This window comes from Coregonus lavaretus, assembly GCF_964263955.1.
Source record: "Coregonus lavaretus genome assembly, chromosome: 34".
NCBI classification, from domain to species: Eukaryota; Metazoa; Chordata; class Actinopteri; order Salmoniformes; family Salmonidae; genus Coregonus; species Coregonus lavaretus.
Window position 1 is genome coordinate 8,537,264 of NC_140021.1, and position 21,535 is coordinate 8,558,798.

General features: G+C 43.6%; 1 protein-coding gene across 1 annotated transcript in view; it reads right to left on the reverse strand.

The window, feature by feature from the left end:
- LOC311109053 (histone-lysine N-methyltransferase 2C-like) overlaps nucleotides 1-21,535 on the reverse strand; it is a 185,298-nt gene that overhangs the window by 26,544 nt on the left and 137,219 nt on the right. The window contains exons 24-35 of the mRNA XM_084151839.1: nucleotides 16,064-16,183; nucleotides 15,781-15,908; nucleotides 9,445-9,634; nucleotides 8,246-8,350; nucleotides 7,545-7,592; nucleotides 5,336-5,473; nucleotides 4,102-4,134; nucleotides 3,753-3,890; nucleotides 1,795-1,951; nucleotides 1,196-1,422; nucleotides 892-965; nucleotides 27-236 (exon numbers count right to left, since the gene is read on the reverse strand). Coding sequence (XP_084007965.1) covers nucleotides 27-236; nucleotides 892-965; nucleotides 1,196-1,422; nucleotides 1,795-1,951; nucleotides 3,753-3,890; nucleotides 4,102-4,134; nucleotides 5,336-5,473; nucleotides 7,545-7,592; nucleotides 8,246-8,350; nucleotides 9,445-9,634; nucleotides 15,781-15,908; nucleotides 16,064-16,183 — 1,568 coding nt within the window. The remainder of the gene's footprint in view (nucleotides 1-26; nucleotides 237-891; nucleotides 966-1,195; nucleotides 1,423-1,794; nucleotides 1,952-3,752; nucleotides 3,891-4,101; nucleotides 4,135-5,335; nucleotides 5,474-7,544; nucleotides 7,593-8,245; nucleotides 8,351-9,444; nucleotides 9,635-15,780; nucleotides 15,909-16,063; nucleotides 16,184-21,535) is intronic.

Consider the following 21,535-nt stretch of genomic DNA (forward strand, 5'->3'; position numbering starts at 1 on the left):
TGTTAACCCTCCAAAGGAACTCTTACCTGTCTGAACTTCCACTCCTGCTCGTGCTCAGACTCCTTGGGCTTGAGAGAGTCTTTGAAGAGCAGCTCAGTGTCCAAGGGGACACTATTGGGGTCAAAGGTGTCAGTCAACAGCGGCTGCTGCTGAGGATGCTGGTGTCTCTTCAGCGTATCATTTGACATCTGAACTTTGTTTATGCGCAGGGCCGCCCGGTTATCCCGTGCTTTTTGCTGGAAGATAGGGGATTGGAAGAGACAGTCCATTTTGTAATTGATGGTGCAAGACATATACATTTCCTGAGCTGCTAACTTCTTAAAACCCTACTAGAACAAATAAAGGCTCCACCATTTTTCTGAATGTCCTGAAAAATCCTCAAAGAACTATCTGTTAATTTGGAAAATGTACTAGACACAACATTCAAACAGAACAAAGACACGAGAAGGGACAAAGCGCGAGAGCCTTTGGGTTTAAAATATAAACAGAAAACAGATTAAAAGAACAAGACAAGCACAAATATCGAGCTTCTCCATAATGGCCTCTACAATTTACTTCAGCAAGTTTGTTCAGGCTGATTTCCTTTGATTCATCACTTCAAAAGGTATAGGGCCCCATTTAATCAAAAGCCGCAATCAGGTTTGTGGAATCAGTCAAACAACAATGTTCTTCTGGTGAAGTAGAAATAATACATGTTTTATTGAATAGCGCTCTAAGTTTTCGTTGGAGGTTTTAAGTGTTTTGTAAAATATTTGCTATTTTTTCTTCAATGCATGTATTTTTTCTTTTGTTTATACAAACTTCTCTTATCTTTTGTCAGTCAATCAGCAAAACCTGCTGATCAAAATAAGTGCAGGGCATCACAGTCCAGCATGGATGTAAAGTACTTACCACATATGGGGCCCTGTCCTGGGAACTGGCTTTCCTCCATAACTTTGCGATTTGTTTCACTCTCATAGCCCAGTCTGAGAAAGCAAAAAGATTAGTCACTAAAACGTGTAGCGCTAGAACACACATGCAATACGGCCAAGTACAATACCTTTCCCAGTCCCCTTTTTAAGTGTTTGTCACAGAACTTCAGAGCTCATAATTATTTCATTCGAAAAAATGTAGTAGGTAATTCAAACTTTTGAATTTGACGGAACCAAAAATCATCTCATTTTCATTTGAGAAACTTTGTGTATGATGTACCAACCTGGGAACTCCTCTAGGAGGTTGGGGAAGTTGACGTTGGTGTACAGGACTGGGGCCACGGTGGCCATCTCGCCCAGAGTCTCCTCCTTCTCCCACTTGAGCGTGCTCCTCTGGGCGTTGGACATAGTATCTGTCTCGCCCTCCGGAGGGGGGACAGGGCCGGGGACAGAGCTGGGGGCGCTCCACGAACCAACCACATCACCCCCCATCTGGCTAAACTTCTTGTCCCTGGAAGGATATCTCAGGTTACACATTCTATTGGCACATTGCCAATATATTTGCAGTTATATATTGATTTGTATCACATCTCTTACACTGCGGTTCACTTTTGAGGCAAATGTTCATGTAAAAAGGGCTATAGTATAAAAAAGACATTACATTCATTGATTGAGATATGAAAGCTAACAAGCGAGCAAACCTCAGAGGAAAAATTTGGTTAAAGCGAACTATATACAATGGAGTCAAAACAATAAAGGAAAACATAATAAAAAATGAATCACTAGGCAAGTTAAAAACACATAATCCAATTGATTGTCTTCCAACAGATGAAAGCAATGCTCTAGTAATGCGTCAACAGCTTCCTGCTGTACCTGCTCTTACCTCATCTTGTCTGGGAAAGGCATTCTGTGAATGGGCGAGAAGTTTCCCAGGCCACAGGGGCCTGTGCTGCCGGGCATCATGGGAGTTGGAGGAAAGTGGGGGTTGGGCCCCATCATGCCGTTCATCATTGGCATGCGGGGAAACATCCCATGGTCGACTGCAACAGAGAGCATAGAGATGATGTCGGAGAAGTAGTTCCATAAATACATCCACATGTCCTGTTGATTATGTGAACATGATATACATACAGTGGGGGAAAAAAGTATTTAGTCAGCCACCAATTGTGCAAGTTCTCCCACTTAAAAAGATGAGAGATGCCTGTAATTTTCATCATAGGTACACGTCAACTATGACAGACAAATTGAGGAAAAAAAATCTAGAAAATCACATCGTAGGATTTTTAATGAATTTATTTGCAAATTATGGTGGAAAATAAGTATTTGGTCACCTACAAACAAGCAAGATTTCTGGCTCTCACAGACCTGTAACTTCTTCTTTAAGAGGCTCCTCTGTCCTCCACTCGTTACCTGTATTAATGGCACCTGTTTGAACTTGTTATCAGTATAAAATACACCTGTCCACAACTTCAAACAGTCACACTCCAAACTCCACTATGGCCAAGACCAAAGAGCTGTCAAAGGACACCAGAAACAAAATTGTAGACCTGCACCAGGCTGGGAAGACTGAATCTGCAATAGGTAAGCAGCTTGGTTTGAAGAAATCAACTGTGGGAGCAATTATTAGGAAATGGAAGACATACAAGACCACTGATAATCTCCCTCGATCTGGGGCTCCACGCAAAATCTCACCCCGTGGGGTCAAAATGATCACAAGAATGGTGAGCAAAAATCCCAGAACCACACGGGGGGACCTAGTGAATGACCTGCAGAGAGCTGGGACCAAAGTAACAAAGCCTACCATCAGTAACACACTACGCCGCCAGGGACTCAAATCCTGCAGTGCAAGACGTGTCCCCCTGCTTAAGCCAGTACATGTCCAGGCCTGTCTGAAGTGCATTTGGATGATCCAGAAGAGGATTGGGAGAATGTCATATGGTCAGATGAAACCAAAATTTTGGTAAAAACTCAACTCGTCATGTTTGGAGGACAAAGAATGCTGAGTTGCATCCAAATAACACCATACCTACTGTGAAGCATGGGGGTGGAAACATCATGCTTTGGGGCTGTTTTTCTGCAAAGGGACCAGGACGACTGATCCGTGTAAAGGAAAGAATGAATGGGGCCATGTATCGTGAGATTTTGAGTGAAAACCTCATTCCATCAGCAAGGGCATTGAAGATGAAACGTGGCTGAGTCTTTCAGCATGACAATGATCCCAAACACACCGCCCGGGCAACGAAGGAGTGGCTTCGTAAGAAGCATTTCAAGGTCCTGGAGTGGCCTAGCCAGTCTCCAGATCTCAACCCCATAGAAAATCTTTGGAGGGAGTTGAAAGTCCGTGTTGCCCAGCGACAGCCTCAAAACATCACTGCTCTAGAGGAGATCTGCATGGAGGAATGGGCCAAAATACCAGAAACAGTGTGTGAAAACCTTGTGAAGACTTACAGAAAACGTTTGACCTGTGTCATTGCCAACAAAGGGTATATAACAAAGTATTGAGAAACTTTTGTTACTGACCAAATACTTATTTTCCACCATCATTTGCCAATAAATTCATAAAAAATCCTACAATGTGATTTTCTGGATTATTTTTTCTCATTTTGTCTGTCATAGTTGACGTGTACCTATGATGAAAATTACAGGCCTCTCTCATCTTTTTAAGTGGGAGAACTTGCACAATTGGTGGCTGACTAAATACTTTTTTTCCCCACTGTATAAATCAATGCTCATATCCATTCATTCATATAGATTGATTTCCACAGTCAATAGTAGATTATATTTAAATTGCCAGCAACCAAATGCAATTCTCCAAGAGACTTGAGGTGGTGGTGGTGGTACCTGGGTTTGGAAGGCCCATAGCTCTTGGTCCATTGGGCCCAGGGTGGGCCGGTTGGGAGTGAGGCAGCTGTGGAGGCTGGCTGGTGCTGGGACTCAGGACCGCTGTAAAGAGGTCCTCCACGTCTTTCCCCTCCAGCTCTGTAGAGGGTGACAGCAATTAAATAGATAGCGTTGATGCACATACTTTAAACCACCATCAACAAATGGTGATTGAACCTTTCAAACGGTTATCTTTGAATTCTATGGAACTGATCATCTCTGGCATACAAATGAATGAACAACCTTCTGAAAACTCTCTAGGTTAGGCTTCAATGAGCCTGAAAATGTGAATAGAATCAAAACCACAAACCTGGAATTTTGTAGAGCTTATTGAGAATTGCACCTGAAAGAAACAAAGAAATGCATATTACATTGCTGCAGTGTTATACACTTTATCCACAGTGCTAGTTTGATGGAACCAAGCAAGCCAGTTAAGAACAAATCCTGGGGATCAAACATAGAATTTCATCAGAGGGGGTGTAGTGTAATTGCAGGTCTAAGGAATGCACATCAACCTCAACTAAAACCAGCATGGCTTCGGTTATGCATCAACGTGTAAGGCCAGACATTGCTTTTGACAGAGCCAGGAAGACGCTAAGCAGTTATAACACAGTGAACAAGTCGGGCGGGTTAAATCTCTGCCAAGGGAATAAGGTCCCTATTTGTCAACACTGTTACTTTGCGGGAAAGTCAGTTAAACTGAGCAAACATTATTTACTTAGTGTTCCATGATTTTGCAATGTGGGATGTGATTTGACCATCATGCCTTCTATACACAGCAGTTGTTCCACGTGGTGGATACTCTAAAGACCACACTCAACAAGAGGCACGCAACCCCAGGAAGAAATACTTATTTATCATGATTGACTTTTAGGGGCAGTTTCCCATAAAAAGCATGAGCTGGCGCACACCCAGAGAACATCACTTAGTGTAGAGGTGCTGACCAACGGAGAATAAACTGTAAGCTATAAAAACAAACAAAGAGAGTTGCACACTCTATGTATAAACTCACAGTAATTTATTGGGTAACAAACCACCAACGTTTCGGCATCACTGTGCCTTCTTCAGGGTAATGTCATGAATGCTTGAACCAGGTTCTAGCTTAGTCCTGGACTAAAAAGCACATTGAGAATGCTTTTTAGACTTAAACTGTGTCTCGGAAACCGACCCTGAATCTATGTACTGATGTCGACCTGGGAAACCAGGTAGTGTGTGACTCTCTGGCCTATCATTCGTCAAATAGATCAGTTAGAGAAAACAGACACTGAGGCCCTGGAGGACTGGGGATGTACACCTCTGCTCTTCACCCATGACACAGTGTGCACAAAGGAAGAGGCGAAGCCAGAGGTTTTACTCTCGCCAAAATCTGTCCAACATAAGCACAATGCGTTTCTATGGGCTTATTTTGGACCTAAGCTTGTCGCCTGCCTTCCTGCAACCACTCCCATTGTTAGGGTGGAGATATGATAATCTAGTCATTATATACAGATCTTTGGTGTGCAGCACATCTGGTAGACAGTCAGAATTCAACAAGGCCGCCATACCATCTGCGACCATCTTGTCCAGTTCTGGGCTCAGGATGACGTCCAGAGGCTCCTCCTGTAGAGACCTGGACCCCCGGCCTGCTGAGCCCTGACAGGGCCCAGTGGGATCATCAGGGATGGGGTCCATGTCCAGGCCAGCTAGGGGATGGCAGAAGAGGATGGTGAGGGGAGGGTGGTCACACATACACACATGCGGGCACACGCACGCACCCACCTTTATGTAAACAAATTAATGGACACACTAGCCCCCCCCCCCCCCCCCCCCCCCCCCCCCCCCCCCCCACCACCCCCCCCCCCCCCCCCCCCAAAAAAGGAAAGCTGTCAAACCACCAAAGAGTAAAACAGAGTTAATGAGCCATTTCAGAGAGGAGGAATAAAAAGAGAGAGGAGAGGAGAGAGAAGAGAGGAGAGGAGAGAAGAGGACAGGAGAGTAAGAGAGGAGAGGAGAGGAGAGAGAAGAGAGGAGAGTAAGAGAGGAGAGGAGAGAAGAGAGGAGAGTAAGAGAGGAGAGTAAGAGAGGAGAGAGGAGAGTAAGAGAGTAAGAGAGGAGAGTAAGAGAGGAGAGAGGAGAGTAAGAGAGGAGATAGGAGAGTAAGAGAGGAGAGAGGAGAGTAAGAGAGGAGAGAGGAGAGTAAGAGAGGAGAGAGAAGAGAGGAGAGTAAGAGAGGAGAGTAAGAGAGGAGAGTGAGAGAGGAGAGTAAGAGAGGAGAGAGGAGAGTAAGAGAGAAGAGAATAGGACAGGAGAGAAGAGGACAGGAGAGAAGAGGACAGGAGAGGACAGGAGAGGAGAGGACAGGAGAGGAGAGAAGAGAGAAGAGGACGGGAGAGAAGAGAGGAGAGAAGTGGACAGGAGAGGAGAGACGAGAGAAGAGGACAGGAGAGGAGAGAAGAGAGAAGAGGACAGGAGAGTAAGAGAGGAGAGAGAGAAGAGAGGAGAGGAGAGCTGTTCCTTCATGTCATGATGGTAAAATAAACCCTCCATGCTCTCGCATTATATCCCATCCACCCCTTGTTTTTTTTCTTCATTGTCTTCCGTAACTCCATTTTCCAAGTATAACGAGAAACTAATTTGTGTTGCCTGCTCGACAGTGTGGAAAGGGGTGGGGGGGAGAGAAGACGTCCCTTCAAAAATAGCCACACTGCTTCCATAATCAGTTCCCATCCTGCCCACATTAGAATAGACGAGGGCTTAATCAATGAAAAAAGTTCTGGGAGATTGCAATGATTAATCATCATAACCTCTGTCGTCACCATCAGAGAGGGTCTGAGGTCAATGCACATTTTACTGTGGTGCACTCTTGACTAGTTTGCTTCGTTGTTTTTTTGTCTGAAAAAGCTACTTCGCTTGTGACCTTATATATGGGAAGAGACACAGTACATGGAGACCGCAGCTCCTGCACATGGTGCTGAAGGTAAAGAATGAAGGCTAAAGAGAAAAAAAAAGGTTATCTGCTTCGGGGCCTTCAGGCATTCTCATAATACACAATGTTGGTTCTCAAATAATCTGTTGGAGAAATTCAAGGGTGAAAAAATAAAAATAAATCACTATATAACACTGCAAAACAGGATAGATAAAATACATTGTGAAAAATGCAGACTCGAGGCCACATAGAAAAAAGAAAACCTTGCCGGCTTGGGAAATTTGATTATCTTTGCTACTGTGTGAAACGTGGAGTCATTCAGTTCAAGCTTTGTTACATTCTATGACTACAGTAAGCTCACACTTTTAAACCCACACTCAACAAACTCAGCTGGGGTGAAGAGATAGAAATATATCAAATGAAAACAAAAGTTAATAAAAGTGTGTAAGCTTTTTGCTTAAACTCAAGTAAATAACCCAGGTTTTTCATGAAGAAACCAACTGAAGTACATTCAAGTTATGAAATTTGTATTAAACAACATTATTTAAAGAGCAACTCATCGCTTTCACCTCCAGCCCTTTTTTTCACAGAATATCACTCAACAGTCCATAGATTGGTCAATAGACATGCAGATTGGTGAGTGGTTGTAAAATCACAGTAGTTAGTCAAAAAGTCTGTACAGTGCTACAGCGTGAGAAAATGGGGAGCGCAGAGAAGGAAGGACACAAAAATGCAGAGAGCGTAGAAAGTTTTAGAGGGGATGGGGTCCCAAAGCAGCCCAAAGGTGGGAGAAGGGGGGGGGGGGCTCTACTCCTAAGAGGCCAGACGGGCCCGAGGACGTCTCTTACCAAACGGAGAGGGAGAGCAGTCGACTTGGAAAGGGCATAAATCAAGACCTACAGGAACCCAAAACCAGAGGATTATAAACTGGAGGGGGAGAATAGCAGGTGTGATAAAATGCTAATGCTATTACTAACACTTTACTTGAAGCAGCCCACTGTGACGCTACACCACTTTGGCTATAGTAGCGACATAAAACCAACCATCATAACACAAGTCCTAACACAGGCCTGGGTTCAAATAGTATTGGTTCCCTTTCAAATACTTAAGCTGAGCTTGAATGAGCTTGTCTGGTACAATGTAACCAATGTATTTTTTTATCAAACGCATTTGAAAGAAAACAAATACTATTTGAATCCAGTTCTGGTTGTTATTAACCTTAGTCTATGAAGAGTGTTGTGTCACTCCATTATGCAGGCATCAAGACGGGCATTTCAAGTAAACTGTTCAAAAGCAAACCAAAAACAATGCACACAGACAGAAGGGGTGGCCAGAGGAGGTACTGCAAACCAAGATTATTATTCAATGTCCAATACTATACAAGTGAAGGAAAATGCAAAATTATGAGTAAAGATGCAACAGAGAAATGCCACAGGTGCTTGTTTATGGAGTTGACCTTGCTAGCGACAGGGAGAGTGTGTATTTGAGTGGGCAGAGGAGAAAGGAAGTGGAGGCAGCCATTTTGGAGGAGGGGAGAGGAGGGGTCTACCTGAGTCGTGCCCTGACTTCACCAGATCATCCGACAGCATTCCCAGGAGATCTGCATCCGTGCTCAGGACTTCCGAAAGATCCCCTAAAGGATCCTCAGAATTGGCTGGAGATGTAGATGATATAAATATATATATATATATATATATATATATATATATATATATATATATATATATATATATATATATATATATATATATATATAGGCGTATATGGTTTTCCGTAATATCTAAGAGAACTAACACTGTCCAAAGACCGTAGTCAAACTAAAAGCTGGTGAATGTCTTCAAAACAAGCAAACCTTCCAAGTGATTACTGTGCTTCCCTCTGCCACAAATTACAGAGGGAATTTAGCGGAGTGGACGAGTGCATCCTGCATGACACTAGAGACTAACAGGCTGTTAAGAAAGTGAATATGTCTATTGAAAACAACATAGAAAAAATAAATGTATGCACTCACTAACTGTAAGTCGCTCTGGATAAGAGCGTCTGCTAAATGATTAAAATGTAAAAATGTAAAATCAAACTCTGCTGCTAATATCGCAGAAGGCAATCTGAAATAACAGTCGTTAATATAGTGCTTCTGTTTTGCTAGTCTCCAGTGTGGTCTCGTCGCTATGTGTGTTCCTAGTAGGCAGCGTGTTGGAGTAAAGTGTAAATGATTGTGGACATGGAGAAGAGAACCAAAGATGAGCAGACAGGGTGGAGGATGATGGAGGATGATGGAGGATGATGGGGGATGATGGAGGATGATGGAGGATGATGGGGGATGATGGGAAATGATGGGGGATGATGGGGGATTATGGAGGATGATGGGGGATGATGGGAATGATGGGGGATGATGGGAAATGATGGAGGATGATGGGGGATGATGGGAATGATGGGGGATGATGGGAAATGATGGGTGATGATGGGGGATGATGGGGGATTATGGGGGATTATGGGGGATGATGGAGGATGATGGGGGATGATGGAGAATGATGGGGAATGATGGGGAATGATGGGGGATGATGGGGGATGATGGGGAATGATGGGGGATGATGGAGGATGATGGGGAATGATGGGGGATGATGGGGGATGATGGGGTATGATGGAGGATGATGGGGGATGATGGGGATGATGGGGGATGATAGAAAGTGACAGATAAAGAGAACGTTTTCATCTTTAATAAGGAGCAAGAGAGAGATGTGAACATACGCAGTCCTCCTGCTCTGCTGGAGATGGTTGTGGTGGTCGAGGTAGCGCTGAGCAGCGGGTCCGAGGAGGGGTCCAGGAAGCTGGCGTTGGCGCTGGGGGGTTTGGTCTCTGGGTTCTCCTCACAGAGCCCTGTGGTCACCAGGCCTGCCTGCCTGCTCTTGTCCAGCAGCTCCTTCCCAAAGAAGGCCTCCTGTTAACATACCACAAACACACAGTCAATGAAATAGTTACCATGAAATACAGAAAACAGAGAGAACACATAGAAACACACTTATCTTTCAACAACAAAAAAAAGAAACAAGTTTGTCTCTGTGTCAGAAGGTGGGATCCAGTTAAGAATTCTAGATTTGAATTGAAAATGAATAAGGATTTTTTTCATAATTACTCAATTAAAATGACAATGCGTGCTGAACATGAAGTAAAGTTACTAATGAACCAAAGTTGTATCGGGCTATGCTACTGCTAACCCACTGGTTAAATGAATTAGTCTCCATTAGACTCGGGACTCCCTGCTAATTTTCTGAGTTGGAGTGGGAAAAGCAGACTGAAGTCAGACACTGGGTGTTGGGGACTAAAACCCATAGTGGTTCCCTGGAGATCTGGGCGGCTGTTACACAGTTCCCCAGAGGAGGAACAAACGGCCCAGACTCCAGTGTCGCAGCTCTCTATAGGCCCCAGGGTTATCCAGACTCCAGTGTTATCCAGACACATACAGAAAGAGTGAGGAGTGTATATCTAGATTCCTCCTTTACAGTGGCAGCATTCACCAGGGATCTAATGTGACAGCGACATGGCTAAAGAGCTACATGCATGCTCTCTCTAGAGAGAGAACCAGTTACATAGGAGCTGACAAACATACACACAGCCATATGGAGATGCACCAAGTCAACTCATAGGTCCACAAAAATAGAAAGTTGACTCGAAACACAAGAATCACTGATATAACAATCACCTGTATATAGTAGTGTTGCACATTACACCAAAACTTCTGTACTTTTTCGATACTAGAACATGAAAAACAGTTAGATCCTAGAATTTTTGTTACTTTCAGTTCTTATTTCAAATGCGTCTCACGTCATATTCGGATTGAGAGTATTGAGTCTGTCTAGTAATTTGTCTAAATCTCCTCCAGGGGGCAGTAGTGAGCTAGCCAGGCTACTTGTGCATGCAGCTGACACAGCGCGAGCCACTTCTGAGAAGCAAGCAAGAGGAGAGAGAAAATGCCAACAGCATGGCTTCTTCTAAGGAAAACATCATACCTCCACGCCCGCAGCTTGTTGACAATAATAATACTGTTTTATAGCGTTTTTCAAAGACCCAACCTCACTTTACAATTGTAGAAATGAAAAGAAAAACAAAACATCAGACTAAACAAAAACATGAATAAAGAGAAGGGTTGGGCTCAAAGAAGGGAAAGAGAGATGTATCAGTGGATGGGGAGGGGAGGGATTTGGATACGAACCCGGTTTAGGGTAAGGGGTGGGATTGGGGTTAGGATACGAACCCGGTTTAGGGTAAGGGGTGGGATTGGGGTTAGGATACGAACCCGGTTTAGGGTAAGGGGTGGGATTGGGGTTAGGATACGAACCCGGTTTAGGGTAAGGGGTGGGATTGGGGTTAGGATACGAACCCGGTTTAGGGTAAGGGGTGGGATTGGGGTTATGAAACGAACCCGGTTTAGGGTAAGGGGTGGGATTGGGGTTAGGATACGAACCCGGTTTAGGGTAAGGGGTGGGATTGGGGTTAGGATACAAACCCGGTTTAGGGTAAGGGTTAGGTGGTGCTCAGGTGGAGAGAGGAGTGTCTTATAAGTGTATTTCTTTGCTTGTGTGTGTGTGTGTGTGTGTGTGTGTGTTGGGGCTTGTCAAAGAGGTGGGGCTTTAGGAGGGACTAAAATATTGTGATGGACTCAGTCACAGATGGCTGGAGGGAGGGAGTTCCAGAGCCTTGGAGCAACCCTGGAGAAGGCCCTGTCACAGAAGCTCTGGAGCTCCGACCTGGGGATGACAAGGTGGCCTGCTGTGGTGGAACGGAGTGCGCATGTGGGTTGGTCGGGGAGAAGGTCTGAGAGGTAAGGGGTGGCAAGGTGGTGAAGGGCTTTGTAGGTCAGAAGGAGGATCTTGTAAATAATGCGTTGGGAGACAGTGGAGTTCACAGAGGACAGGGGTGATGTGCTGCCAGGACAGAGTTTTGAACCATTTGGAGCTTTTGGATGGAGCTTGAGTTGATGCCGGAAAGTAATGAGTTGCAGTAGTCAAGACGGGAGGTGATGAATGCATGTATGAGGGTTTCAGTGGCAGGACGGGAGAGGGAGGATCTGACTTTGGCAATGTTGCGGAGGTGGAACAATGAGGATTTGACAGTCTGTTTTATGTGGTGGTCAAAGGAGAGGGTGGAGTCCAGGATGATGTCAAGGTTGCGTGCGTGGAGGGTTGGAGAGACAGTGGTGTCGTAAATGGTGAGGGTGAGGTTGCCAGCTTTGGTGAGGGTGGATTTTGGTGCCTTTGAGGAGGAGTTCCGTTTTATCACTGTTGAGCTTGAGTAAGTTTTGTTGCATTCATGTTTTTATTGCAGAGAGGCAAGATTCAATGTGGGTCAGAGGTGGGTTGAGAAGGGATTTGGTGCGAGGTAGATCTGGGTGTCATTGCCATAGCAGTGGAAGTCGGGGTTGAAGTGGCGGAGGATCTGACGAAGGGGGAGGATATAGATGAAGAGTAAGGGACCAATCACAGAGCCCTGGGGGACACCCTGTATAACTGCAGCGGAGTCTGAGCCCTGGGGGACACCCTGTAGAACTGCAGCGGAGTCAGAGCCCTGGGGGACACCCTGTAGAACTGCAGCGGAGTCAGAGCCCTGGGGGACACCCTGTAGAACTGCAGCGGAGTCAGAGCCCTGGGGGACACCCTGTAGAACTGCAGCGGAGTCAGAGCCCTGGGGGACACCCTGTAGAACTGCAGCGGAGTCTGAGGCGTGGGGGACACCCTGTAGAACTGCAGCGGAGTCAGAGCCCTGGGGGACACCCTGTAGAACTGCAGCGGAGTCAGAGCCCTGAGGGACACCCTGTAGAACTGCAGCGGAGTCTGAGGCGTGGCCATTGAGGGAGACGTAGTGGGTCTGGTTTGTGAGGTATGATTGTAGCCAGGAAGCGAGCTATGGGAATACTTTGCTTACAGAGCAGATGAGGGCCAGCTCAACGAAATAACTATGCAAACAAAAGGTGTTACAAAGCAGTGCAAGGGAGGTTTAGTTCCAAAATGACATAAAAAACTATTTTACACATGACATTCGCATTGTAACGTTACTCTTTAGCAACTAAATTCAAATAATTTTGGAGTGACAATGACATGAACATGCTGTATATTCAGCATGACATTCATGTGAACATTATAATATGATTACAAACCAAAAGTAATGTCAAATGCACTCATAACTTCGCTTTGACAGCAATATATTTAGACAATTTAGCGCTTGTCTGGGCTTGCTAGCAGTAGCCAGCCAGCAGCCCTGGGGTCGTCACTAGTTACCACAGCCACAAATTATGGCATATGCCAAACATAATTATAGCATATTACTCCTGATATGTATCAAATTACATTTTAAAAACAGTTTAGACTCCGAGTTTCAGATATGATTTTGCATCAGGAACATTGAAGATATTCTTCTGTTATTTAATATGGTGTTATATTTTTGAAAGAATTTGAATACAGAAAAATTATATTTGTTATTTTAGTTGATCAACCAGTTATCAACATATTGTTCAATGCTTACAAAAATAAAGCCCAGTGGTTATTCTGTGACTTTAGCTAATACACTTAATTTATTCTACCGTGGTATCATTTCGGTATCAAGTATCGTGATACTAAACCTGGTATCGGTATCGAAGTCAAAATGCTGGTATTGTGACAACAGTAGCGTATAGTAATCAAAAACTGTCCTTTTGTCAAATCTAGCAGCTGTAGGAATCAATGTCTTGGATAGGATATGATTCTGATACGAGAAGTGCCATGAACTCACTGTAAACCAATAGAACTCAAACAGACAAAGACCCATACAAATAAACCCACACTCACCCAGAGACAAGGGTACACACAACCGCCCAGAGACAAGGGTACACACAACCGCACAGAGACAAGGGTACACACAACCGCACAGAGACAAGGGTACACACAACCGCACAGAGACAAGGGTACACACAACCGCACAGAGACAAGGGTACACACAACCGCACAGAGACAAGGGTACACACAACCGCACAGAGACAAGGGTACACACAACCGCACAGAGACAAGGGTACACACAACCGCACAGAGACAAGGGTACACACAACCGCACAGAGACAAGGGTACACACAACCGCCCAGAGACAAGGGTACACACAACCGCCCAGAGACAAGGGTACACACACTCGCCCAGAGACAAGGGTACACACAACCGCCCAGAGACAAGGGTACACACAACTGCACAGAGACAAGGGTACACACAACCGCACAGAGACAAGGGTACACACAACCGCACAGAGACAAGGGTACACACAACCACCCAGAGACAAGGGTACACACAACCACCCAGAGACAAGGGTACACACACTCACCCAGAGACAAGGGTACACACAACCGCACAGAGAGCCTGAACTCAGCGACACGTCATCACCTGCATGGCTGGTTGGGTTGCTATGTGTTTAAGTAAGTCAACTGCACTTCCAACATGTCTAACTGCTCCAAAGCTATCGATGTGAATGCTCCCCGCTGTGGTAAAACATTAAAAGCCTAATGCGCCGGGTATTTAAATAATTGATTAAAGTCATTTCTCTGGTGAGGACCTTTAGGTTTAATTTTGAAGTGCAGCGTACAAGAAAGCCTAAAGTGACAGCTGGTGCGCTTAACGCATGGTTGCCCCCTCGAACGCTGAGCATGCTGGGTCATTTAAAGGCGTGGCGTGGCACAGAGAGGGCAACGTCTTTCCGAGACGCCGTTTAAAATGGCGAGGACTTTTGCTTCAGATATTTTTTTATATCATTTAGGTAATACTTCTCAGAAGTGGGCAACATGCTACTTATGCTGTTTGAACTGGGTGGGGAAATAAAGTTGCTACTAGCAAGTGCTTGGTAGGTGTCCTATAGAATATTCACTATTCTAATGTGGTACAGAACATGATTAAAGGCCCAGTGCAGTCAAAAACGTGATTCGCCTGTGTTTTATATACACTGAGTGTACAAAACATTAGGAACACCTTCCTAATATTGAGATGCACCCCCTTTTGCCCTCAAAACAGCCTCAATTCATCGGGGCATGGACTCTACAAGGTGTCGAAAGCGTTCCACAGGGATGCTGGCCCATGTTGACTCCAATGCGTCCCACAGTTGTGTCAAGTTGGCTGGATGTCCTTTGGATGGTGGACCATTCTTGATACACACAGGCAACTGTTGAGCGTGAAAAAACCACCAGCGTTGCAGTTCTTGACACACTCAAACCAATGCACCTGGCACTTACTACCATATCCCGTTCAAAGGCACTTAAATCTTTTTTCACGATCTGAATGGCACACATACACAATCAATGTCTAAATTTTTTCAAGGCTTAAAAATCCTTCTTTAACTTGTCTCCTCCCCTTCATCTACACTGATTGAAGTGGATTTAACAAGTGACATCAATAAGGGATCATATCTTTCACCTGGATTCACCTCATCAGTCTATGTCATGGAAAGAGCAGGTGTTCCTAATGTTTTGTACACAGTATGAGGTTGGAATAAAACTGTACATTTGTGAAAATTATGATAATGCCCTTTTAGTGTAAGAGCTGTTTGAAAAGACCCCCTGAAATGTCAGCCTGTTTTGGTGGGATGGCGTTTTGGCCTGCTGGTGACCTCACCTGGCGGTAAATTAGTTAATAGACCAATAAGAAAGACCTCTCTGACAATAACAACTCGTTTTCAGTTTTCCCCTCCCCACTCAGACCACTACCAGACAATCCTAACAAAATTCTTGCTTGAGAAATTGCTCTTGCTAAGAAGCTATTTTTGTTGATTTTTTATCATTTTAATTTAAAACAATCACAGTAAGGTACTTAATTGTTATCCAGAAATGATTTGATATTGAGATAAAAACGGCTGCATTGGGCCTTTAAGGACAGTAAGGATAAGACTTATTGGCGAAGACGGTTCATACATCATGTAGCCACACTAGCACCTTTGTGCTTGAATAGGTGACTTCATGCATATTTCACCGGTGACCTTTTCCTATAAATAGCTTAATAAGACAGTGTATGTATGATAACATAATTAAAATGAACATTGTAGACCAAAACTGATATCATTAGTGTACATGTGACTGAAAGTCACCTGCAGGTACGAAGGAAACTCCTCTTCCAGTTTGGTTTTCTTTTTGCGGTATCTTTTCTTGACTTTCTCCTGACATTCAGGCACCGGTGGGGTCTCCTCCACCGGCGTACTCTCCGTCTCGTTCCACACTGCAACACACCGACAGGAGGTCACAACCTCAAAGTAACATTCTGGGACCCCCCTTATTACTGGGTTAAGTGTTTGATTTATTAATTCTGCGTGGAGTGCCAGATGGGTGGGATTTGCACCTTTGGGACTATTCCATTTGTTCCATTGTCCTTACCCTCCTCTTTGCACATTGAGTTTTCTGGTAATGACCTCGTCGAGTCTTTCCTGGATAGGGATCGTTTGGCTATGCCTTGTCCCGTCCTGCTTCTCTGGCGGACCATAAACCCTCCAATACCTGGCCGGGAGACAGGGGGGAGGGAGGAGAGATGAGACAGTGTTCAGCAGTAGAATAAAATACATGATTAATGTTGACTGGCCTCTAATTTTGTCAAACATGAGAGGAGAGTCTGACGGTCCAATCCCTGACATTAATCTTCATTATTCAGTGACCTATGCGCACAGAGCCTGAGGAGTGTGTGTGTGTGTGTGTGTGTGTGTGTGTGTGTGTGTGTGTGTGTGTGTGTGTGTGTGTGGGGGGGGGGGGGGGGGGTTGGGTGAGAGAGAAACTGTCATTGTGTGTTGAACAGAGTGAAAGAGCATGAGCGAGTGTGTGACAGAAAGAACAAACGATAGAGTCAAAGTGTGTGTGAGAAACTCATCTCCTAGCCACTAGACGAGAGAGAGAGAGAGAGACAAGAGACGAGAGAGAGATAGCAAGAGAGAGATAAGAGAGACGAGAGAGAGATAGCAAGAGAGAGATCAGAGAGACAGAGTTTTTTTTTTCTGGATCAAATTGGGCCCTCCGTTTTAAAGCTCATTTCCTGCAATTCAAAAAATTTGCCATGTGGCGGAGATAACATTTAGCAGTTTTAAAGCGAATTGCCTGCAATTCTACACATCTTGCCATGAGGCTGAGAATGTTTTTTTTGCAGTTTTAAAGCAAATTTCCTGCAATTCTACGCATTTTGGCATAGCTTATGCTATCTGATTGACTGAAACATAACAAAATCAATGGGGGCCCCATGCCATAAAAATACTCCTGAATGCATAATTTTATATACACTACCAGTCAAAAGTTTGGACATACCTACTCATTCAATGGTTTTTCTTTAATTTTACATTGTAGAAATAGTGAAGACATCAAAACTATGAAATAACACATATGGAATCATGTATTAACCAAAAGTGTTAAACAAACCAAAATATATTTTATATTAAAGATTCTTCAAATAGCCACCCTTTGCCTTGATGACAGCTTTGCACACTCTTGGCATTCTCTCAACCAGCTTCATAAGATAGTCACCTGGAATGCATTTCAATTAACAGGTGTGCTTTCTTAAAAGTTAATTTGTGGAATTTCTTTCCTTCTTAATGCGTTTGAGCCAATCATTGTGTTGTGACAAGGTAGGGGGGTATACAGAAGATAGCCCTATTTGGTAAAAGACCAAGCCCATATTATGGCAAGATCAGCTCAAATAAGCAAAGAGAAATGACAGCCCATCATTACTTTAAGACATGAAGATCAGTCAATAAGGAACATTTCAAACTTTTAAAGTTTCTTCAAGTGCAGTCGCAAAAACCATCAAGCGCTATGATGAAACCGGCTCTCATGAGGACCGCCACAGGAATGGAAGACCCAGAGTTACCTCTGCTGCAGAGGATAAGTTCATTAGAGTTACCAGCCTCAGAAATTGCAGCCCAAATAAATGCTTCAGAGGCAACTCTGCCTAGGTCAGCATCCCGGAGTCGCCTCTTCACTGTTGACGTTGAGACTGGTGTTTTGCCGGTACTATTTAATGAAGCTGCCAGTTGAGGACCTGTGAGGCGCCTGTTTCTCAAACTAGACAATCAAATGTATTTGTCCTCTTGCTCAGTTGTGCACCGGGGCCTCCCACTCCTCTTTCTATTCTGGTTAGAGCCAGTTTGCGCTGTTCTGTGAAGGGAGTAGTACACAGCATTGTACGAGATCTTCAGTTTCTTGGCAATTTCTCGCATGGAATAGCCTTCATTTCTCAGAACAATAGACTGACGAGTTTCAGAAGAAACTGTATTTGTTTCTGGCCATTTTGATCCTGTAATCGAACCCACAATTGCTGATGCTCAAGATACTCAACTAGTCTCAGGAAGGCCCGTTTTATTGCTTCTTTAATCAGCACAACAGTTTTCAGCTGGGCTAACATAATTGCAAAAGGGTTTTCTAATGATCAAATAGCCTTTTAAAATGATAAACTTGGATTAGCAAACACAACGTGCCATTGGAACACAGGACTGATGGTTGCTGATAATGGGCCTCTGTACGCCTATGTAGATATTCCATTAAAATCAGCCATTTCCAGCTATATTAGCCATTTACAACATTAACAATGTCTACACTGTATTTCTGATCAATTTGATGTTATTTTAATGGATAAGGACATTTCTAAGTGACCCCAAACTTTTGAACGGTAGTGTATGTATGTATGTATGTATGTATGTATGTATGTATGTATGTATGTACATTATCTTTTATAGATACTTTATATCTGGTTTTAGTCATTTATGTTTACACTTACAACTTGTATTTTATTTTACTGTTGGGACATCAGCGGCCCGAAAACACACTTTTCTATGCCCAATACTTTTCTATGCAGAAAAAACCCTGGAGAGATACAAAAAGAAGGGAGCATTTCAGGTGAGCCTATTCTGGATAGCTTGGGTATTGACAGAGCCTTCCAGCCTTCCTTAAACTGCCTCAGAGCAAGAGGGGAGACTTTAGATTATGTATGTGTAGGGACATGAGAGGAAACAGCCATTTGAATTTAGAGTGCCCAGGATACCAACCCCCTAAAAGAGATCCTACTCTGAGAGCATTCTATGGAAGGACTTTTTCTGCCATTGAAAACATTGGGTGGGCCGCCTAAAAGTTTTTTCTGCCTCCCTAATTATAAAAAAACTAAAAAACATGTAAAAGATTTTCAGATAAAGTATGAAGAAATGATAATGGAGCTATATATTTTTTATAATCTTTGAAAACAAACATTCACCAAAATAAAAGCTTGACAGGGAGAAGAAAAAATTCCAAAACAATTAATTTAGCTATATTGATTTTGTTATGTTTGAGCAAAATAACACAGCATTAGCCATTGCAAAATGCATAGAATTGCAGGAAATTTGCTTTAAAACTGCAACATTGTCTCTCAGCTCCATGGCAGAATTTTAAAACATTGTTTAATTTTTTAAATCTCAGCTCCATGGAGAAATGTGTAGAATTGCAGGAAATTGCCTTAAAAATGCAAAAATGTCTCTATACCGCGAAGATGAGGGCCTCTAAAATGTTCTCTCAAATTCAGCCGTGTCGACGGGCTGACTGCACCCCTTTTTGATCCAGAAGAAACCCTGAATGGAGAAACAACTCTGTGTCTAAATGAAGGAACACTATGATATGATATTCTATTACCACCAGTAAGGCATACACTCGTTCAAAAGAGCCAAATTACAAAACATAGTATCATTTTAAGATCATAACCATGAAAAAAAAAAACTTTGCAATGAGGTCTTGTAACAATCATACAGAACACAATCTAGGTTCAAAATAGCCAAAATACAAACATTATTTAAGACATCAAGTCATAAAAGCCACAGTATACCACATAATAATAGCCTTCTAGCCTAATCAATCTTAAATGCAGTAAATATTGTTATTTGTGTGATACTGGTACAGTGGGGGAAAAAAGTATTTAGTCAGCCACCAATTGTGCAAGTTCTCCCACTTAAAAAGATGAGAGGTATGTAGTGTTGGGACGATAAACCGAAATAGCCAACAACAATGACAAGCCGCCGCCATGTGGGGAATCGTAGGTGGCTCATTTCAGCTAGTTTTATCTTGTTCTTTTTTTTTTTTTTAGCAGACGCTCTTATCCAGAGCGACTTACAGTTAGATACCATGTCTTGTTTTTAGGTGTTTTGACTGATGTCACGTCCAATGTTCTCTCTAAGCTGCGCACGTACGCGGCCGCGTACCTCCTCCAGGACTGCCGCGCAGAAGAAATGCCAGGCTGCGCATAGACGCAAGAGATTGAACTTCACTGAGTTTGCCCCATTCTTTTGTACTGTATAGATCAACATTTTATCTGTGATCAATTCAACATTATATCAGCCCCTTTTCAATGCAACAAACCAAAACAAATCTAACTTTGTAAGCTTGAGTCTGTGATTTTATTTAAGGCAGAGCCAGAGCGCAACGGAGTAGAATTCTACTGGTGGTGTAGCCCACGAGCGTCTTCCAATCACCCGTGAGTGAAACGTTTTGGGTCAAACGTTTCGGGTAGCCTTCCCACTATAAGTTGGGTGAATTTTGTCCCATTCCTCCCGACAGAGCTGGTGTAACTGAGTCAGGTTTGTAGGCCTCCACGCTTTTTCAGTTCTGCCCACAAATGTTCTATAGGATTGAGGTCAGGGCTTTGTGATGGCCACTCCAATACCTTGACTTTGTTGTCCTTAAGCCATTTTGCCACAACTTTGGAAGTATGCTTGGGGTCATTGTCCATTTGGAAGACCCATTTGCGACCAAGCTTTAACTTCCTGACTGATGTCTTGAGATGTTGCTTCAATATATCCACATACATTTCCTTCCTCATGATGCCATCTATTTTGTGAAGTGCACCAGTCCCTCCTGCAGCAAAGCACCCCCACAGCATGATCCTGCCACCCCCGTGCTTCACGGTTGAGATGGTGTTCTTCGGCTTGCAAGATACCCCCTTTTTCCTCCAAACATAACGATGGTCATTACAGCCAAACAGTTCCATTTTTGTTTCATCAGACCAGAGGACATTTCTCCAAAAAGTACGATCTTTGTCCCCATGTGCAGTTGCAAACCGTAGTCTGGCTTTTTTATGGCGGTTTTGGAGGAGTGGCTTCTTCCTTGCTGAGTGGCCTTTCAGGTTATGTCGATATAGGACTCGTTTTACTGTGGATATAGATACTTTTGTACCTGTTTCCTCCAGCATCTTCACAAGGTCCTTCGCTGTTGTTCTGGGATTGATTTGCACTTTTCGCACCAAAGTACATTCATCTCTAGGAGACAGAATGCATCTCCTTCCTGAGCGGTATGACGGCTGCGTGGTCTCATGGTGTTTATACTTGCGTACTATTGTTTGTACAGATGAGCGTGGTACCTTCAGGCGTTTGGAAATTGCTCCAAAGGATGAACCAGACTTGTGGAGGTCTTGGCTGATTTCTTTTGATTTTCCCATGATGTCAAGCAAAGAGGCACTGAGTTTGAAGGTAGGCCTTGAAATACATCCACAGGTACACCTCCAATTGACTCAAATGATGTCAATTAGCCTATCAGAAGCTTCTAAAGCCATGACATCATTTTCTGGAATTCTCCAAGCTGTTTAAAGGCACAGTCAACTTAGTGTATGTAAACTTCTGACCCACTGGAATTGTGATACAGTGAATTATAAGTGAAATAATCTGTCTGTAAACAATTGTTGGAAAAATTACTTGTGTCATGCACAAAGTAGATGTCCTAACCGACTTGCCAAAACTATAGTTTGTTAATAAGACATTTGTGGAGTGGTTGAAAAACGACTTTTAATGACTCCAACCTAAGCGTATGTAAACTTCCGACTTCAACTGTAAGTATAGGTCAGCAATGGGGAGTTAC